The following is a 17656-nucleotide window of genomic DNA, read 5'->3' as shown; positions in this document are numbered from 1 at the left end:
CTGTCTCTGTCTCTCTCCCCTCTCTGTCTCTGTCTCTCTCCCCTCTCTGTCTCTGTCTCTCTCCCCTCTCTGTCTCTGTCTCTCATCCACACTCTCTCTGTCTCTCACCACACTCTCTCTGTCTCTAACCCACACTCTCTCTGTCTCTTACCCACACTCTCTCTGTCTCTCACCCACACTCTCTCTGTCTCTCACCCACACTCTCTCTGTCTCTCACCCACACTCTCTCTGTCTCTCACCCACACTCTCTCTGTCTCTCACCCACACTCTCTCACACTCTGGATCTGGATATCTTATTTACTCTGTATATCTTAACTGCCCTATACCTACACCGAAATAACTTATACTGCTTTCTTCCAGATCTGACTCAAGCTTCACACAGGAACCATCGGAACCCCCTCTAACCCAGAAGACAGGTAGGGAACACCTCCCCTCCAATGTATAAGATTGCGGGAATGAAGGTATCTGGACATTGAGGGATTGCGGATCAGGTAAGATTCCAGGCGGGATTGCTGCTTTAGATATTGTGAAGCGGGGTCGTCCAGACACTGGTTAGTGGGTTCAGGAAACTAGTCATTCACATCTGGCTTTTATTTCTAGATCATATATATATATATATATATATATATATATATATATATATATATATATATATATATACATATACATATACATATACATATACATATACATATACATATACATATACACACACACACACACACACACACACACACACACACACACACTTATAATGTAATACCATAAATACATTTATGTCAAAAACGAATGTTGTTCTGACTAGGAATTTATTAAATGTATTTTATTTTATTTTAAAGTGGGGTTGGGGGCGGGACTAGGTGGCGAGTAGATTTTTTGGTTGGGCAAGTAGATTTTTGGGTGATTTGTCGAACACTGGGTATATATATAAATATATTTTATGCACTCTATATGAGCTGGGGATTTCTAAGTCCATGGTTCCGAGAGGGGGTAACCAAGCTCACTAATAAAGGTCAAGCCCACTTGGTTGCCTCTGATCCATGTTTTGGTGCCCAAGAGGGTCAGCTCGTGGGCCTGACTGTTGTATATGTTCTGCCATGCATTGGGTGTCAAATATGCAACAATAAAGAATGTATGTGTCTTTTGCCTTTCCAGGACTGCTATCCAATGGAGATTCTCAGACTATGAGTTTCAGGGTGGACTTTCCGGTAAAAGTGTTGTCGGTTTGTGTCTAGCTAGCCGGGAACCAGAGATACTGGTCACCCCCAAAATGTACCCGGGAACTGAGTCAGATTCCCGGGTACATAAGAACACAGACCTCCGGACAAAATCCTCCCTGGAAAGCAGTTACGTGGCTTCCTGCCAGGATGCCCTGCTTCAGCACAGACCTGTAAGGCATTGTGATACGCGTATCCCCGGTATAGTCAGGGGTTAATGGGAGTCGTCCCTGACCCCCCAGTATATGCCCAGAACCATGGTCCCGGTATTTGTGGTTTGGACTGTCTCCAAGCAGTCATAATGTTGTGAGAGTGAAATTATTTCTAAGTCCAGCTTCGGTTCATTAGAAGCAACTCTGAAACTTAACCTAAGCGTGTTTCGAAGCTATTTTTTAGCTAACTTCTTATAAGAAGGTCTAGGAGCTCTGAAAATGAACTTGCGCATCTTTCACTCTTCCCGAGGGACTTAGAAGAATTTTGTGATATTTTTTATTAAAATGGTGTATAATTTATGCACTGTATATGAGCTGGGGATTTCTATGTCCGTGGTTCCAAGAGGGGGTAACCAGGCTCAATAATAAAATTCAAGCCCACTTGGTTGCCCCTGATCCATGTTTTGGTGCCCTAGAGTGTCAGCTCTTGGGCCTGACTGTTGTATATGTTCTGCCATGCATTGGGTGTCAAATATGAAACAATAGAGAATGTATGTGTCTTTTGCCTTTCCAGGACTGCTAACCAGTGGAAATTCTCAGACTATGAGTTTCAGGTTGGACTTTCCGGTAAAAGTGTTGTCGGTTATGTCTTGCTAGCCGGGAACCAGAGATACTGGTCACCCCCAAAATGTACCCGGGAACCGAGTCAGATTCCCGGGTACATAAGGACACAGATCTCCGGCCAAAATCCTCCCTGGAAAGGCGTAAGCCAGTACATTACATTAATGGGCCAAATAAGCTATAGGAGTAAGCCAGTACATTACATTAAAGGGCCAAATAACTATTATCCAGATATGGATAATAGATTTGGCCGATTATTAAACACATTAACTACAGTAGCATAATAAAATAAATACAGTTCTACTGTACTTTCTACCACCGCAATACAGTACATTCTGACACATACTACACTACAGTACTGTATGCCAAGCAATGCTCTAAATAAAATAAAATAAATAAATTACCATAAATCAATCCATTCACAAATCAATCACAATACAATCCAAATCAATTACTGTACACAATTCACTATTCAAATCCTAGAAACAAAACAAGGAATCAGAAATAAATTACCATCAATCAACTAAATCTAACCAACAATAAGCCACTATTAAAACGCAAGCCCCCCCCCTGAAATAAACCATTGCAAACACATTTGCACACCAAGCTGCAAAATTCAGTTAAAAATGCATCAAAAAAAGCAAGCAAACATGAGCAATACAAGCTTTTATTTGCTCTATATTATGTATATCCATAGGGACATACATAAATACAGAGGCAATAAATGGACATAAAAAATCACATTAAAAAAAAAATTCAAAACCTATACAAGCTAAATAAAATTTCTTTTGTAAACTTACCATTACTTGTCCCACTCACAGACTCCCATTGATACTGCTTACTCTCGAACCAATCCATGCATAGGAACCCATAAAATAATAAACCATAAAATAATAAACCATAAAATAATAAACCATAGCAATCCAGGGGTCTGTGTCTTCTATTTGTAATCAATTCCGTCTGTGGAGTCTTCATCTGTATTCTTTTTCCGCTCTTCCTCTGTTCCTCGGCCACGCCCCTGTCTTCTTGGAGGGGAGGTCCTCCCTTCACGCCGTCTGGCTCTAAAATGAGACGACATAGGCTTTTAAAGGCCCCTGACGTCACATTTCCGTCATATGGTTCCCAAGGCCCTGATTGGCCCGTGAAAACCATGTGATTAAAAAAATTAATAAAAAATTGATGTCCACCTTTATACAAATTAAAGACACCTTTATACAACGGTGGTCGTACGGGGCCGTGTGAGTATTTATTATATCACATCCTCACTTGTTATTTCCCTGAATTTAATAGCATGATTGGGGCTGAGACTCCACGAACACCCAGCACACTAGCCTTGACTTGTGTTTAAAAGGTTTTATTGCCCATACTGAGCTCCCCAACCTTTTTTTGTTTTTCTGGATTATACTGAGTCAACAGGATATATGTCTCCTCATTATGACTACATAAATATTGCTGCAAACCAAGCGAAATAGGTTGAATTCATTACCTTTTAGTTTCAGGCAAAAATGTAAATCATTGATAATTTTGCTGTCCAAAATATTGCTATATGTCTGTGTATATTTGTGTATTACTGACAACATGCCTAGGTCCAGTGCTATTGTATTATGCATATTTAATGAATCAATACAGCTGTTACACACCAGTAATTAGCACACGGGAGGTTTAAATAGTACCCTCCTTCTGCTGACGTCCTACTCCTTGAGAAAGAGAGCAGTTTTGCTTGAAACGCATGGGAGGATTTCTCTCATTTTTTGTATGTGATAGTATCTGTTTCATGTAGCCCAATAAAGTATTTCGATTTTAATTTTTGCTGGTGAGTCTGAGTACACAATAGGAGTAGCTGCTGCATCGATCTTATTTTCTTATAATCCAGCAGTGTGCTGGTTAATTGCTGGTGTGCAATCAACCAACTCCACCTGCCTAATCACAGCTCTGTCAGAAAAAGAATGCTCTGAGACACAGGAGGAGGATTCCTGAGACTCACAATTGGGGGCTGAACGAAGGAAGGACAGATGTCTTGAGCTGCAAAGAGACTGCAGGCTGACAGCAAGACAAAGGGGAGCAGACATAGAATAGAGATACTTAGACAGACATTGCCTTAGCATAAATGTACAAACAGAAAAAAATGGAACCGGGCGCGTCTATTCTAGTGTGAAAATTGTATCACGTGACCTAAATTAACGATCACACCCAAAACCGTGAGATAACTATAAAGATGCCTAAAATATAATAAATGTGATAATACAACCCTCACCACAAGTGGAATAACAGTGCAGTGTTAGATAGTGAGGTACATAGAAAATAGTAAATGCAGCAGCTCTACACCCTTATAGTGGACTGTCCAGGTCCCAAAAGTCACGCGTCGTATTCCAGGTAAGGGGAGCGCTGTAGATCTCAAGGTGATATATGGGAAAATGAGAAAAAATACAAATAATAGTGTAGATGGTAATAAAAATATATATATATACAAAAAATATCTGTGTCGGTTTCACTCACAAATGTCTTCTGGTCAAAATAGGCATATCAGAGATCCATCTCTCTCTTATGGGAGCCCTTGTGTGGACACTCAAAGGTGGAAGTCTTATGGATGATAACTTTGAATATTGTGCTGTGCTGGATTATTTGTAAGGTATAACCTTATGTATTCCTCCCAGGGAATAGAAGAAAAGAGAGAGCGCACAATAGTGTAGTATAATCAGGGTATATTGCAGATTTAAAACATATATAAATGATGCACTCACATTCTGCAATCAAGAACTTTTTGTGGGAGAGAACCACTGATCGCGGGAGGTGAACGCCGGTCAGTCTCCTGCTCCGTTCGCTTCCGCGTACGTCACGTCTACGTCACGTCTGGTGACGGTTCAGTTGAGGGCGGAAGCAGCTTCCCTTGCTATTCTGCTTCTGCAGTTTGCTAGCACATCCACGCAATGATCCACCGTGGTTATCCAACAGCTAATTCAATACGTTTCACTGTGGCTTCATCAGGAACCCACGTCATCGGGTGCGTCAGAGGTTCTTGGCAGCAAAACCGGCAGTAAACCATAATATCCTACGCGTTTCATTAAAAACTTCTTCAGGGATTAGAAGTTTTTAACGAAACGCGTAGGATATTATACTTTGTGTTTCTCTAAGGGGTATTTTACCTCCATTTACATGTGAGCACATTTGCATCTGCATTTGTACGCTACTGGAACAAGCAGAACTTTGTTCAGTTTACAGCTGGTTTTGGTGCCAAGAGCCTCTGATGCGATACCAGGAAATGAGATCCATGCGAGACACCGTGCTGTAGCTGGTTAACAGCGCATATCACGGACGGATAAACCGGAGGGTAACGGTCCCAAACGACAGCTGAGGCTGTATAGAGGACTTGAATTTCTCTTCCCCTTCAGAATCAAGATCAAGTTGAGTGATACAGACGGCTTCTGGAGCCCAGACGGGTCATCTTTATTGCTGGTGGACCTCAAATCCTGTTGCAGCCTGAGCAGACGAGGAATCCAGTTGGTAACATGTGCCAGAATTCTTGTATTGCCTAAATTGAATACTTTTTTGTACGTGCATTTAATACCACGTTCACTTCATTTCAATATATTTAATTGATTTCACTATGAGTTGTGCGCTCTGTTTTCTTTTCTTTGTAAACCTGTCAAAGTCTCTGACCTTGAATATGAACCTACCTCTAGTCAAATTCCTTCGCTTTCATTTTGATTTTACCTGGCGTGCAGCCTTTATACGAGCAAAAGATGGATTTGGAGGTGTGGGGCAAATACTGCATCTTCTGGGTAGGTAGGATAGCCTCAGTTAAGAAATCTTTTACATATATAGATGTACCTTTTCCGCACACTTCCTATTCCAGTGCTTACTATCTGAAAGATCTGCAAAACCTCTCTCTTCATTTGGGGACATAAATGACCCAGGGTCAAAAATACAGTAATCCAGAGTTCCACATAATTAGGGAGGCTAGCTATCCCCAATCTACCGCAACATTTAGAGGAATTCCAACTACGTCAAATACAGTACTCCTCTGGAACACACACAAGGAGTTGGTTAGAAATTGAAGACTATTTAATTGTCCTTGCTAAAATAGACTCACTTAACAAGATAGGCTTACAGGAGCACTCCCCTACCTAACAATTTGATATACCCTCTCACTGTGGGATCACTTGAGATTTAAAGGCAACCTTTCCACTACTAACTCTGGCATGATCCTGCTCTTTTAGAATGCAAAGTTTACCCTAGGATTAGATTAGCCTGGAAAGAAAGTAGGTATCACCAAAGTCAAAGACCTGATATCGGGAGAGCACATTAAAAGTTTTGTCGATTTTGCAGGGAAAAGTGGATTGTCTGCATCTGAGCTCTTTAGATATCTACAGAATAAACATTTTATTATGTCACTTCAGTCAGCCTCCTTCATTATCACAACCTATTTTGAAGATTTGTTTAATTCCAGTTACCTAGATAAAAGGCTCATTTCCACAATTTACCAATTGCTTCTAAATGTTGATTTTAGCAACAAATGTGCCTACAGTATATTTTGAAGAGGGAGGCCGATTTCGGTGACTGTCTGAAAATAGATTGTTATGGATTTTGTCAATTCTTATAGCTTTATATAAAAGGATACTCATCAATTATTATAAAGTAGGAAAGGAGAAGGTGATATTGAGGTAATCAGATGATTTATTTTATACAATGTTTATTAAAATTATGTTACTCAACATCTTTAATATATCTTTTTATATCTAATTTTCATTCTCAATTTCACTTGTGCATTAGCTGCATAGATATGATCTGAACAATTGTGACCCTATGTTCTTTATTATGTGTTTGGGTTAGGTATGTACACGTGTATATGTGTATATGTGTATATATATATATATGTGCACATCTCTCTCTTTTTCTAGCTTTTTTTATAGCTTTTTGGTACACATGTGTTTATGTCCTTCTTTTTCCTTTCCGTTTAAAGAGCTTGGGTCCGATTGTTCATCTACAAGATGCCTTTTTGAATAAATGAAATTTAAAATGTTTATTCATTTTTCATTTTTCATTTTTAATACATTTCTTTTGATTTTAATTATACATATATTTCATATATTTTCTATATTTTCCTTATTTTGTCTTTTGTTTTTAGCTCAGTTTAAGGCATTGTTCACTGCCAGGCTTTTGTTTAGTAATAAAGTTTTTGTTTTAGGGATTGTGTTTAGTTTAAGTGTCAATAAAGTTTTTATTTTTCAATATACTTTCGTGGACACGCTGATGTCATCACTCCATGCCGCGCACGGTGCATCACAGGTGACGTGTCCTGGCGACGGATGGGGGCGGTGAAGGGTGGGAAAATGAAAGTATATCAGGTACCTGGGGTGTAGCGATCAGTATGCACCTTGAGAAAGAGCTTGTAGCTCAAAACGCGTTGGTGGGGGCCCTAGGGCTTGTTTTGCTGCCATGCACTGATCCATTAAAAGATTTTTATTATGGTAGCCACTCTCCTGCAGTTATTTCTACTGTTCTAAGTAGTGCTCCAACTCTCCTTACCTGCTCGTTTGGATCCTGCGGAGTACCGGAAGCACACGCCTGTGGAGGTATATCTCACCCAAGACCCAACATATGTGATTTATTTACACCTATTTATCCATATCGATGTCTTTATGTCTGGACACTAGCCAGTGAGAGTTCTCACTATTCAAGAAGTGGAACTCTATCCAGCTAATCGAATTTACAGTGGATGTTGGTGTTGTTATCATTTCATACATGTGGGATACTTCAAGGATATTTTGCACAGTACTTTTTCTATCATGGGCTTATAGCCATTGATTTATGTTGGAGCACCATACAGCTTTTGTTCTTCTTGAAAATAGATTGAGCAAATATCTGTGAAGCTCTATATGCATGGTAATAATGGAAAAGGCATATAAGCTATTATTATGATGGTACATTACACTGGTGGATGCGGCCAAAGAGGTTCTCTTTCTCATGTGTGGTGGTTTTGTCTGGTTTTTGCCCCACTGTGACCACAGTAAAACATGGAGTGTGGTATATGCTAATGATGGAAAGAATCACAGCATTCCTCCGGGAGAGGTCCCAAAGTATAATTGATCTGTCTGAACATCCAGGAAGTGACATCATCTTGTCATCCTGCTTCCTGGCAAATCCTGCTGACAGGAAATCAGCCTCTCTTTGGTTGTCATTGCCTGCAGCTGCCCCATGCCTTTAAAAAACATGCAGTTGCTACTAGTCTTTGCTCGTGCAAAGTACTGGATACCTTGTTCTGTCTGAGCTCTCTGTTGCCTTTGATTTGGCTGCTGTCTGTCTTGACCTTGGAACTGAATCTGACCACCCTGTGCCTGCTGCCTGCCTTGATCTCGGAACCGGACCTGACTACCCTTTGCCTGCTACATGCCTCGAACTCGGAACCGGACCTAACTACCCTTGCATCCCAGGCATCTGATCCCAAGCCAAGGTCGGTGTATTACTCCCTACCTCTGCGTGCGGGTCTGTATCCTGTTTGCAGTCAGCAACGTTACACAAGGGTTTTCTCGGGTATGTGTTCCTTGATTTACTAGGGAATCGGGTGATGGGTTAGACACTTGTTTGGGCCTGATGTGACTATATTCCTAGCTGAGGAATTCTGACTGATGGCCGGGATATATATCATATTGAGTACATGTTGAGTGAGCTGTAGGGGTTGGATATCCATCCCCTCAAACCACCCTTTTTCTGCTCCCATATCCCCCTCCCCTCTGCCCTATATCGCTCAGTATGCAGGATCAGATGCTAAGACGTATATCATGTTAGATGTGCTTTATATATAATGCATGGAATATATGATGTAATATGTACTGTACAACTATACCCCTCCATCCCTATGTTTTTTGTTCTGTACCATATAAACCCTACAGCATCAATAAATATACATTTGAAGAAACAAACAAAATAATATGCTTTTATACTTTATGGTACTGTGCAACGACATTTTATTGCACCTCTACTAATGGTGATAAACCCTTATACTGTACATGTGTTATTATTAACTAAGCCTTCTGCTCACAGTACACTGTCAAGAAGATCAGCACTGCAAAATGTTAGCAAATTGTCTGAGTCTCTTGCACATGGAGTGACAGCTAAGGATGTTTCATGGTGAATCGGATGATGACTCCAATAAGGAACACAGAGACAACAGCTATTGTTTCAAGCACACGGCGGATAATGAGCCTTTTCAGTGACTGATCACACTTATATTTTGATAGCTCAGAAGGTGGTCCATTGTTTAGCTCTGGCTCATTGCTGGTGGAGTCCAATGCAGCATAATTTTGCAATTCTATGTTTTCTGCAAGGAGAAAAATAAAACATTAAAAAGTGGTGTTTGGAGACAGTGCACCTACATGTAAAACTAATTTATATGCCAGTTAAGTAAAGGAAAAAACATTGTCTAATACCTAATGAAAGAGCTACAGTATTGTAAAAATTACTATCCTTGTTTTCAAATCTGTCTTATAAGAGAGAAAAAAAAACACTTGAAATAACTATGTACAGTATCTCTCATAGGTTCAGGTTCACAAAAAAATGCTAAGCTTTAGCAAATTTTAAGTTCCATTCAGATAAATGTAGAAGTAACAACAAATATTCAAGTCCTGGAACATTTGGGTAACAGTGATCATAACATGTCTCATTTGAAATAAATTATCAAAAAAAAAAGATAACTTGGGTTCAACAAAGACCTTTAGAAATACAGATTTTAATAAACTGAATACAATGAATACATTGAGATGATGTTTTTGCAGGAAAAAATGTAGAAGATAAATGGGCAGTCTTTTAAACATTGTCAGAAAAGCACACTTATCAGTGTACACCCTTGGGTAATAAGTATAAAAGAAATAAGTCCAAACCAATGTGGCTAAATAAACAGATAGGGGAGGAAATGGAAAAGAGACAGGCGTTAAAATACTTGAAATCAGAAGGGACAGAGACATCATATCAGAATTATAAGGAATGTAACAAATTGCAAATGGGCAATCAAATTAGCAAAAATGGACAAAAATGGACAAAAGAATTGAGTTAGAAAGTAAGATCAACCCTAAAGTTCTTTAAGTACCTTTTTAATAACAAAAAAAAATCAGAAAATAAAATATAGGACACTTTCAGTGTGAGATGGGCAGGCAGATAACTGGAGATAAGGAAAATGGAGAAGTATTAAAAACAGTCTTTGCCTCTGTGTTTACCAGCGAAAAATAATTTTCAATAGTAGTGCCGGAGGAAGCCACAAGCTCTATATCAGAGCTTTCCAAACTGTGTGTCGCGACACGTTAGTGTGTCATCTGCAGTGTAGGTGTGTCACGCGAACTTAACAAGAAACCTCTGAGCGGTGCGGAAACTGGGGGTGCATGATTATTTAGGAGGGGCGCGGGCAGTTAGGGCCACCAACAGGGAGTTTGCTGGGCCGTGCGCCATCCCCTAGACATAACTGGTCACCACAGGGTGACATGCGCATGCTGGGGGAAAAGAAATAAATAAAAATCCCCCCACCTGACTGGTTGGCGCGCAGCCAATCTCTAACCGAGCTGCACATTGAGGAGGCGACTTTTCCTGCATGGAGCAAATAAGATAAGTACAGCTCCATGCCCCCCCCCCATGTCAGATTTTGCCCCCCTGCTCCGATTGACCCCCATGTGTCTGATCTCCGTGTGTGTGTGTGTGTGTGTGTGGTGTGTGTGTAGTGTGTGAATGAATACAGACACAAATCCCCAGTCAGTCACCAGGCCCTCTCTCTCGCCCTCTCTCTCTCTCGCCCTCTCTCTCTCTCGCCCTCTCTCTCTCTCGCCCTCTCTCTCTCTCGCCCTCTCTCTCTCTCGCCCTCTCTCTCTCTCGCCCTCTCTCTCTCTCTCTCGCCCTCTCTCTCTCTCTCTCGCCCTCTCTCTCTCTCTCTCGCCCTCTCTCTCTCTCGCCCTCTCTCTCTCTCGCCCTCTCTCTCTCTCTCTCGCCCTCTCTCTCTCTCTCTCGCCCTCTCTCTCTCTCATCCTCTCTCTCTCTCATCCTCTCTCTCTGTGTCACTTATAAATGGGAACACAGAGAACACTGTATGACGTAAAGACACAATACATACAGATAAGGCCCTATAGATGCACTCAAAATCTGAAGAGGGAGGTCACCCTGGTAAATAAGCAACAACACAGGAAAAATCTGAACCAACCTGAGAGTAGTGTTTAAATATGCTTTATTGATAATAATTAAAAATAATTGGTACCAGAAAATTGGTGAATAAGGTGAACTGAATACAATTAGTGCTATTAGGCAAATTGCCAGAATGTGATCCAAAAAATGGAGCAATAAACATAAGCACTATGAATAACACAAAGCGCTCAACCTATGCCTATGGTGTAAGGCAATAAGGGCTAACTGTGATGTATGACGTCACTGGAGCGCTATATATAATATATACACCCGCAGGAGGCACTAAAGTGTGTGTGTGAACACTAGCTCACTGTAAACCATGCATCAATAATGTGTTACAGAGATAAATGACAAAACAGTAGCAAGGAATGGTCAATGATAACTCACACAAATATTGCCACTGCTGACATAAATGGTCCAATATAATAAATGGACAATAGAGCAATAGTGGTGTGAACCCCACAACAACTGTCCCTGCTAGTTAGTAACTACATACAGGGGCAGAAAAGAGGGAAAAGGAATGCCCTACACACCAATATATACTAACCCTGTGGGGGGAGAGTAATGCAGCAGGATCGTGTAATCCACTAGGTCTGACCCTCAATAACATACCCCTACAGCACACGGGGGGAGAGGGGGGGAGTAGAGGACAGAAAAGAGGGAAAGAGGACCCTGAGTAACTTATCTGTGCTGGCCCTGGATACACGATCCTTTCAATCAGCCTGGGTAGGTGCCTCGTGGAGTGTGCAGCTGAAGGGAGCTCAAGCCGTGACACGATGAGGTCTGCTAGAAGCTGCAGGCATCCATGCTGGAAAGCGTGACGTGTGACGTCATCACGTCCTCTGACGTACGTTTCGCGATAGCTTCTTCCAAGAGAGGGGTAGATCTTCACTCCCCCCAGTGGCCAATATTTATAGAGCTCTGCTGGGAGGAATAAAAAAATGTTAAAGTCACAGAAGGGAAAAAGGAATGTACAAAGGGTAAAGAGACATACAGTAAGATACCAATGTAGTAATGATAAAATAGTGAGCAGTGCCCATATAATAAAGTTAAAAGCTGAATGTTAGGCAGTAATTGAACAATAAGTCTGTGTTTGCCACTTGTCCCAATCAAACACATAAATATTGTAGTATAATCAAGTTGAATGGGTGATGCAGAGAACAATGAGTAAACTCATAAAAAAGGAGTGAAGAGGAAACCCTCATTGAGACTGTTGGGACTTAAAGTATGTAAATCATAGATCCAATGACTCTCCTTTTGAAGGAGAATACGGTCCCAATCCCCTTTCCTGGGCCCAATGGTGACGTGGTCAATACCACAAAAGCGTAAGTTCCTAGTAATGCCATTATGTGCTTCGTTGATATGACGTGCAAGTGGGGTGTCCAAGTGGTTTTTTATTGAACCAATGTGTTCAAGAACACGTCGCCTGAACTCACGTCAGGTTTTACCCACATATTTTTTGCCACAACCACACGTGGCCAAATACACAACTCCGGAGGTTTTGCAGTTAAAAAACTGTCTGATTGTATAGTGACGAGAGTTGTCCCAGTTAGAGAAAGTTTTTGTGGGAGTAACAAATTCACATGCTTTGCATGTACCGCACTTGAAGGTGCCCATAGGGCGCTTGGGCAGCCAGGTCTTTATGGCCACATTGCCAAGATGGCTGTGTACCAGACGATCTTTCAAGTTCTTGGCCCTGCGACAGACAAGTGTCGGATAAGTTTTTAAAACTGGTCTGAGATCTGGGTCCTCCATGAGTAAATGCCAGTGACGCTTTAGGATCATATTGGCACTGTTCCACTTGTTGTTATATGTGCCCACGAATCGAACCAGTTTAGTGGCCGTTGGTGTCTGGTTTGTCCCATATAGCAGAGTGGTACGTGGGGAACGTTTAGCTCTTAAATAGGCTTTCCTGATGCAGCCTTTAGTGTACCCCCGTTGTAGGAAACGACTTGTAAGTATTTCGGCTTGTTCCTCAAAGTCGGTCGAACAATTACGCCGAATACGCAGAAATTGTCCCACAGGGATGTTCCTGACTAAATGAGTAGGATGGTGTGTATTTGCCAATAAAAGGCTATTAGTAGCAGTATGGAAAGTAGCTAAAGCGCTCAAATGCAGGTGCAATGAATAAAATAAGCCAAACCACTAAACCAGGGTACTAATAAGAATAATATAGTACTTAATGTGCAATAGTATGGGTACTATCCTCCTGAAGACAGGTGGTAGATGGCACAAGCCCACTCACCCTCAGTCTCATCGGCAGGTTCCCCTGAAAATAAGCAATACTCACATCCTGGTGGTAGGTAGGCAAGCTGTGCAGCTACAATTATGCAATAACAGGAAAAGGGAGACCAAAAAGTGCACCAGCAAAAACGGAGCAGGAAGGACCCAAAACGAAAAAATAATTAAGTGCCCTTTTAATTATTTTTTCGTTTTGGGTTCTTCCTGCTCCGTTTTTGCTGGTGCGCTTTTTGGTCTCCCTTTTCCTGTTATTAGTAGCAGTAGCCTTGCGGTGTAATGTGGTAGCTGTACCCTGGATCTGGTGGTATTGACGGCCGTCAAACAGGAACTACTTCCTGTTTGACGGCCGTCAATACCACCAGATCCAGGGTACAGCTATGGGCACAATGTGTGCACCCTCATATGCTAATCTGTACCTTGGTTGGTGGGAAGAGACGGTCGTCTTCAGTGAAGATATGCAGGACTAAAACCAATGGATTGACCTCTAGTGCCGCTATATAGATGACATATTCATTCTGTGGTGCGGCACCAGAGAGTCATTGACTCAGTTCATCAGCACCCTTAACAATAATGGACTGAATTTACGGTTCACGTCTGATATTCAGACTGACAGTCTGACTTTTCTGGACATTGCCATTAGTAAAGGGGACAATGGTAACATTACCACCACATTACACCGCAAGGCTACTGCTACTAATAGCCTTTTATTGGCAAATACACACCATCCTACTCATTTAGTCAGGAACATCCCTGTGGGACAATTTCTGCGTATTCGGCGTAATTGTTCGACCCTCAGCGACTTTGAGGAACAAGCCGAAATACTTACAAGTCGTTTCCTACAACGGGGGTACACTAAAGGCTGCATCAGGAAAGCCTATTTAAGAGCTAAATGTTCCCCACGTACCACTCTGCTATATGGGATAAACCAGACACCAACGGCCACTAAACTGGTTCGATTCGTGGGCACATATAACAACAAGTGGAACAGTGCCAATATGATCCTAAAGCGTCACTGGCATTTACACATGGAGGACCCAGATCTCAGACCAGTTTTAAAAACTTATCCGACACTTGTCTGTCGCAGGGCCAAGAACTTGAAAGATCGTCTGGTACACAGCCATCTTGGCAATGTGGCCATAAAGACCTGGCTGCCCAAGCGCCCTATGGGCACCTTCAAGTGCAGTACATGCAAAGCATGTGAATTTGTTACTCCCACAAAAACTTTCTCTAACTGGGACAACTCTCGTCACTATACAATCAGACAGTTTTTTAACTGCAAAACCTCCGGAGTTGTGTATTTGGCCACGTGTGGTTGTGGCAAAAAATATGTGGGTAAAACCCGACGTGAGTTCAGGCGACGTGTTCTTGAACACATTGGTTCAATAAGAAACCACTTGGACACCCCACTTGCACGTCATATCAACGAAGCACATAATGGCATTACTAGGAACTTACGCTTTTCTGGTATTGACCACGTCACCATTGGGCCCAGGAAAGGGGACTGGGACCATATTCTCCTTCAAAAGGAGAGTCGTTGGATCTATGATTTACATACTTCAAGTCCCAACGGTCTCAATGAGGGTTTCCTCTTCACTCCTTTTTATGAGATTACTCATTGTTCTCTGCATCACCCATTCAACTTGATTATACTACAATATTTATGTGTTTGATTGGGACAAGTGGCAAACACAGACTTATTGTTCAATTACTGCCTAACATTCAGCTTTTAACTTTATTATATGGGCACTGCTCACTATTTTATCATTACTACATTGGTATCTTATGTCTCTTTACCCTTTGTACATTCCTTTTTCCCTTCTGTGACTTTAACATTTTTTTATTCCTCCCAGCAGAGCTCTTTAAATATTGGCCACTGGGGGGAGTGAAGATCTACCCCTCTCTTGGAAGAAGCTATCGCGAAACGTACGTCAGAGGACGTGATGACGTCACACGTCACGCTTTCCAGCATGGATGCCTGCAGCTTCTAGCAGACCTCATCGTGTCACGGCTTGAGCTCCCTTCAGCTGCACACTCCATGAGGCACCTACCCAGGCTGATTGAAAGGATCGTGTATCCAGGGCCAGCACAGATAAGTTACTCAGGGTCCTCTTTCCCTCTTTTCTGTCCTCTACTCCCCCCCTCTCCCCCCGTGTGCTGTAGGGGTATGTTATTGAGGGTCAGACCTAGTGAATTACACGATCCTGCTGCATTACTCTCCCCCCACAGGGTTAGTATATATTGGTGTGTAGGGCATTCCTTTTCCCTCTTTTCTGCCCCTGTATGTAGTTACTATCTAGCAGGGACAGTTGTTGTGGGGTTCACACCACTATTGCTCTATTGTCCATTTATTATATTGGACCATTTATGTCAGCAGTGTCAATATTTGTGTGTGTTATCATTGACCATTCTGTGCTACTGTTTTGTCATTTATCTCTGTAACACATTATTGATGCATGGTTTACAGTGAGCTAGTGTTCACACACACTTTAGTGCCTCCTGCGGGTGTATATATTATATATAGCGCTCCAGTGACGTCATACATCACAGTTAGCCCCTATTGCCTTACACCATAGGCATAGGTTGAGCGCTTTGTGTTATTCATAGTGCTTATGTTTATTGCTCCATTTTTTGGATCACATTCTGGCAATTTGCCTAATAGCACTAATTGTATTCAGTTCACCTTATTCACCAATTTTCTGGTACCAATTATTTTTTAATTATTATCAATAAAGCATATTTAAACACTACTCTCAGGTTTGGTTCAGATTTTTCCTGTGTTGTTGCTTATTTACCAGGGTGACCTCCCTCTTCAGATTTTGAGTGCATCTATAGGGCCTTATCTGTATGTATTGTGTCTTTACGTCATAGAGTGTTCTCTGTGTTCGATTAGTCTCCCTGCCCTATTGCACCAGTCTGAATTAGTGATCCTAGTGGTCACACTAGGTTGAGCGGGTGCAATTTTCTTTTGTTCTTCACTTATAAATGACAACAATTTTGGAAATGTATGTTCTCTTACAAATCATATATTTTTAAAAATATAAATGAAAGGTTTTCATGAGATATGTTGTGTCCCCATACATTTTGTTATTACAATTTATGTATGTGTCCGTATCTCTTATAAGGGGTTAGTTTAACCTCCGGTTTGCTAGTAAAACAGATTTACTGTGTCGCGAAACGATGCATGTCTAAAAAGTGTATTACCAACATGAAAAGTTTGGAAAGCTCTGCTCTATATTAATAAACAATTGGTTAACTGAGGAAAAAGTTCATAAGCGGCTTGATAAAATTAAAGTAAATAAGGCACCTGGACCCAATGGCATAAATCCAAGAGTTCTCAAGGAGTAAGTTCAGTAATAGCAAAACCATTACATTTAATATTCAAGAACTCCATTTCCACAGGCTCAGTACCACAAGATTGGCGTAAGCAGATGTGGTGCTTATACTTAAAGGGAGCTAGATCACAACCGGGAAATTACAGACCTGTAAGCCTGACTTTAATAGTGGGGAAGCTACTTGAAAGTTTAATACGGGATAATATTCAGGAATAAGTAATGGAAAACAAAATTATTAGTAATAGCATGGATTTATGAAGGATAGATCATGCCAAACTAACCTTATTTGTTTGTTTGAGGAGGTAAGTTTGAATTTAGAACAGGGTAGATGCAGTTGATGTTGACTACTTAGATTTTGTAAAAGCTTTTGATACGGTTCCACACGAGGTTGGTGTACAAAATAAAGCAAATTGGACTCAGTAATAATGTATGCACCTGGATTGAAAACTGGTTGAAGGACAGACAACATAGGGTTGTCATGAATGGAACTTTTTCAGGTTGGGCTAAAGTCGTGAGTTGAGTACCAAAGGGATCGGTACTGGGATCCCTTCTTTTTAACTTGTTTATCAATGACCTTGAGGTTGGCATTGAGAACAAAATTTCCATCTTTGCTGATGAAACTACATTCTGTAAGCTAGTAGAATCAGAGCAGGATGTAATTTCTCTCCAGAAGAACTTGAAGAGACTGGAAACTTGGGCAGGTAAATGGCAGATAAATGTAAGGTTATGCATTTGAGAAGCAAGAATAGACATGCGACTTACAAGTTAAATGGGGATATATTAGGGGAATCCTTGATGGAGAAGGATTTAGGAGTGCTTGTAAACAGCAGGCTTTGCAATAGTGCCCAAAGTCATGCAGTAGCGGCAAAGCCAAACTGTGACGGGGGAGGGGTGCCAAGCGAGTAATAAAGGGGTCACCCTCATTAGGCAACCC

General features: G+C 41.3%; 1 protein-coding gene across 2 annotated transcripts in view; it reads right to left on the bottom strand.

The window, feature by feature from the left end:
- Positions 1 to 8966: 8966 nt before the first annotated feature.
- LOC142490976 (multidrug and toxin extrusion protein 1-like) overlaps positions 8967 to 17656 on the bottom strand; it is a 164475-nt gene continuing 155785 nt past the window's right edge. For both annotated transcript variants that reach the window (XM_075593336.1, XM_075593338.1), the window contains one exon: positions 8967 to 9308. In XM_075593336.1, the coding sequence (XP_075449451.1) occupies positions 9103 to 9308 (206 nt within the window). In that variant the 3' untranslated portion in view covers positions 8967 to 9102. The remainder of the gene's footprint in view (positions 9309 to 17656) is intronic.

Source organism: Ascaphus truei, chromosome 3 (genome assembly GCF_040206685.1).
Source record: "Ascaphus truei isolate aAscTru1 chromosome 3, aAscTru1.hap1, whole genome shotgun sequence".
Taxonomy (NCBI): Eukaryota; Metazoa; Chordata; class Amphibia; order Anura; family Ascaphidae; genus Ascaphus; species Ascaphus truei.
Note: the sequence above shows the minus strand (reverse complement) of the source record. Positions and strands in the feature narration are given on the sequence as shown.